Raw genomic sequence first — 4,130 nt, 5'->3', positions numbered from 1 at the left:
TACTTTCCAATGTAAATACTTACAGATCTCGTTATGCCGGCTTGTGTAATGTCCGTCTGCCATGAGGATCTGACATGCTGATACTAAGTGGTTTACACTCTCAACAGCTGCATGACAGAAACGGCATTGATCATTCTGTGATATTCCTGCCATTTTTTTGAAGCCATTTGTTAATAGTCCTTGGTCTTGCGCTCCAACTATAATTCTTTCCCCATCAAAACCAAGTTCTCCGTTTGTAAGCCAGCGCACAGATCCTTCTTTGTCTATGTATTCTTTTTCAAGTTCTTCTTGGAATCGGCCAGCCCTTTTGTGCTGTTTCCATCTATTCATTCGATGTTTTTGTTCTCTTTTGCTGTATTTTTCCCTGGCCTGTCTTGCTAGTGTCGTTGCAGGTGTCAGCTCATTACTTTCTCTCTCTCGCAAAAGATCTCCGCCAAAGTTTTCTGCCAATTTTATAATAGAGGTCTGTTGTGGCATAGTCTTAATATGATGTTGCATAACCTTTTTCATAACTTCTTCTTGAGAGCTCTTTAAGTACTGCCCAATACTTATTATAGATGCTCTATAAGCCTGGTTGATCTCCACTAGACCTAAGCCGCCTTCTCGACGAGGGAGATATATTCTATCCATACATTGATTTCTGTATGTAATTTTATGTAGGGTGAGCATCTTCCTAGTTTTAGTATCTAATTTGTTAAGCTCACCCTGTGGCCAGTCTACTATGCCAAAGCCATAGCTCAACACAGGCAATGCAAACTGGTTTATGGCCGTGATCTTGTTCTTTGGTATCAATTCTGATTTACAGATCTTCTTTAAGCGGTTTAAGTATTCTTGTGTTACTTTCTCTCTCATTTTTTTATGCTCTATTGTAGTATTTTCTTCAATTCCCAGATATTTGTACGTGGAATCCTCAGCCAAATCTTCAATAACGTTCCCCTCATCCAGCTGTATATTTTCTGTGACCTGCTTTTTACCACCTCTGATTGTACATTTAGAGCACTTATCTAGCCCAAATTCCATACCGATTTCCTTAGAAAAAGTATGGACTGCCTCCACTAATCTCCTGAGTCCCCTCTCTGAATCTGCAAATATTTTCAAGTCGTCCATAAACAGAAGGTGACTCACCACCTGTTTGTTTTCTTCCTCTACCTCCATCTAAGTCATACCCAATGTCCAATTCCTTGAGGATCTTGCTTAATGGATCAATACTAAGACAAAAAAGGAGTGGAGAGAGACTATCTCCCTGGAATATCCCTCGCGTCACTTTTATGTGTGGGATTATTATCTGCCCCTCTGCATGGTTTAGAGTGATGGTGGTGTTCCACTTATTCATTTGTGTTTTCAAGAGAGATCTTACTTCCTTATTGATGTTATAAAGTTCTAGGCATCTCATAATCCATGAATGTGGGATTTTATCAAATGCATTTTTATAGTCAATCCAAGCCATGCTGAGGTTTCTCCTCCTTCTTTTGCAGTCCTCCAGGATAGCATTGTCTATCAATAACTGGTCTTTAGCGCCTAATCTTTTTCTGAGACAACCTTTCTGCTCATTCTCCAGGTAGCCACCAGTGTCCAAATGTTCATAAACGGCATCGGCTATAATTCCTGTCAGCCATTTATACGTTGTTGTTAAGCAACAGATGGGTCTATACTTGTTGGGGAGCTGCGTTTCCTTGGTCTTTGGGAGTAGGGTTGTGTTCCCAGTCGATAGCCAGTCTGGTGTGTCCTCTTTTCCGTTCAATATTTTTGTGAAAGCCGCGGCATAATGGTGGTGCAGTGCTGTCAGCCTTTTTAACCAAAAATTTGGAACTTTATCAATGCCAGGTGCCTTAAAGTTACTATATTCATGAATTTTATTTCTTATCAATTCTTCAGTTATGATCATTGCTGGCATTTGCTGTTTATCTTTGTTTTTCCGTTTTATTATTTCAATCCACTCAGCCTCTTGGTGCTGTTTAGAGTCTTCAAACAGTGGTCTCCAGAACCTCTCAACTTCTTCTCTCTCAGGTGGCTGTTGTACTTCTACTGTATCATTTACCATATTTCTATAGACTAGTCTAGGGTTGTTTGCAAACTGCTTGTTTATCTGTTTGGCCTTTATTTTCTTATCTTTGTTTCTAATTTGAGCGGCTAATGCTTTCACTATGGCTTGGTGCTCAGCCAGCCTCGCAGCCAGTTGTTTATCTTCAATATTGTATTTTCTTTTAATGCGATAGATTTTTCGAAGAAGGTTCCTTTTTTGACTTTGGCCTCCCAGAAATATCGACATCTGGGAGATCTCTGCTCTAAGGCGACTAATTTTCTGTTGTAATGTCTTTTTCCACCGCGGCACGCTATTCCTTTTCCTGATTTTGATTGTTCTGTCCGAATAATGGGGAACTAATTTACTTTGTATGTACCATGCCGCTCCATAATTTACACAATTTATTTCTGATAATGTGGTTCCTTGTGGGACCAGTTTAGTCAATCCCAGGTTGACTTTCTGCAGCATACTTTTGAACTTTTTATTCTCCTTTAATTTTATCAATTTAGGGCGCTCATCCACTTCAGTTCTCCTCGCTTCCTCAATTTTATTTGCCAATTCTTCTTCCAGCTCTAGTTGCTCTAGGTCCAAATGAATCTGTACATTGTTTTCTGGACAAGTTGGTGTATGGCTTGTTTTTTGGTGAGACAATGCTTGGTGTCTTTTTTGTGGAGGTGGTGTTTGATTTCCATCTTGTTGTGTTGATGCCTGATTCCGACTTCTCCTTTGGTGTGTGAGGCTGGCTTGATCTGATGTTCTTTTTGGTGGTGCAATGGGTTGTGTAAGGGGGCAGATGCCTTCCTTGACCATTTGCTCAGCCTCTTGCTGCATCTCATGTAGTTCAATATCCGTGAAATGTTTTTGTACAATAAAGTTGTGTTTCTGGGTGGTAAGTCGGCCCCTTGGTATATCTTTTTTACTTGGGCAATGATGGTAAAATATTCTTTGCCACTCTTTACTTCGTTCTCTCTGGTTGGTGTATTTTATTTTCGCATATTCGATTGCCCACAACAATACCCACTCTTCCTCCCTCTTCCACTGACTCCCCTCAAACTCAAGCCGTTTCCCCTCCTCCATCGACTGATGATCCTTTATTACTTCATTGTGGGCTTCTTCCTTTATTTTTTCTATGTCCTCTGCTGTCAAATATTTTGTAACTTGAGAGGCAATCGATTGTAATTTTGCAGTTGTGGTGGCTTCTTTCTTTTCCACTGGTAAATCCGCTTCTTTTATCTTCTCCTCAAATACTGCCTTTTTTCTCCTGCCCCACTTCTCATGTCTTGAGTAAGCGAAGCAGTAGAAGATTGTTTTCTTCTCTTCAATGGTCCAAGTAACAGTGGCGTATTTTCGTAGCTTTCTTTTTGGCCTTTGAGGCTGTTGCTGCTGGAGTCCAGGATCAGAGCTATGCTGATCTGATGGGTTATCCAGTTGAGTGCTCTCGCAGGGGAGGTCATTCCCTGCAGCACTAAGAGAAGTTGCACCATTACTTTCCTCACACACCCTGGTGCCTAGGCGTGATTTGGGGACCTTTTTATCCTGGGAGACATCCGGCCAGTACAATTTGCCATTTTTTGACTTTTCCATATTTGCTTTGTGGAGTTTTTAGCTAGGGTTCGTTTTCACTGAAACGTCCTCATACAGAGATCTCTCCCCGCAAACCCTCTTCACAGTGGGACCGAGGACATTTGAGGCAAATGTCCAGTAGGAACTCCAACCCACCTCCAGTAGGAACTCCAACCCACCCTTTTTGTCCTGTATGAATCATCATGTGTGTGTTCAGGGCGCTCTTTACTACAAATCTTTGACCACACTCAGAACACACAAATGTTTTTTGTCCTGTATGAATCATCATGTGTGTTCAGAGCACTCTTTACTCCAAACCTTTGACCACACTCAGAACAAACAAATGCTTTTTGTCCTGTGTGAATTATCATGTGTGTGTTCAGAGTGCTCTTCTGTCCAAATCTTTGACCACACTCAGAACACACAAATGGTTTTTGCCCTGTATGAATCATCATGTGTGTGTTCAGAGTGTGCTTTACTCCAAATCTTTGACCACACTCAGAACAGACAAATGCTTTTTGCCCTGTATGAATTATCATGTGTG

General features: G+C 41.1%; 1 protein-coding gene across 1 annotated transcript; it reads right to left on the bottom strand.

Annotated features, from left to right (window-relative positions):
* Positions 1 to 813: 813 nt before the first annotated feature.
* Positions 814 to 3,807, bottom strand: LOC117505659. Its single transcript, XM_034165228.1, has 2 exons — positions 2,879 to 3,807; positions 814 to 2,845 (listed from the first exon to the last, which is right to left on the bottom strand). The coding sequence occupies exons 1-2, from the start codon at positions 3,605 to 3,607 to the stop codon at positions 1,031 to 1,033; spliced, it is 2,544 nt and encodes an 847-aa protein (XP_034021119.1). The 5' UTR covers positions 3,608 to 3,807; the 3' UTR covers positions 814 to 1,030.
* Between the last annotated feature and the right edge of the window lie 323 nt (positions 3,808 to 4,130).

This window comes from Thalassophryne amazonica, unplaced genomic scaffold, assembly GCF_902500255.1.
Source record: "Thalassophryne amazonica unplaced genomic scaffold, fThaAma1.1, whole genome shotgun sequence".
NCBI classification, from domain to species: Eukaryota; Metazoa; Chordata; class Actinopteri; order Batrachoidiformes; family Batrachoididae; genus Thalassophryne; species Thalassophryne amazonica.
The sequence above is the reverse complement of the archived record's forward strand: the minus strand, read 5'-3'. Positions and strand labels throughout refer to the sequence as shown.

Bases quoted from the DNA above. Each gene is read 5' to 3' on its own strand.
- LOC117505659 (XM_034165228.1), bottom strand. From the start codon at position 3,607: ATGGAAAAGTCAAAAAATGGCAAATTGTACTGGCCGGATGTCTCCCAG. The intron at 2,846-2,878 runs TTCACGGATATT...GAGATGCAGCAA, and splicing joins ACTTTATTGTACAAAAACAT to GAGGCTGAGCAAATGGTCAA.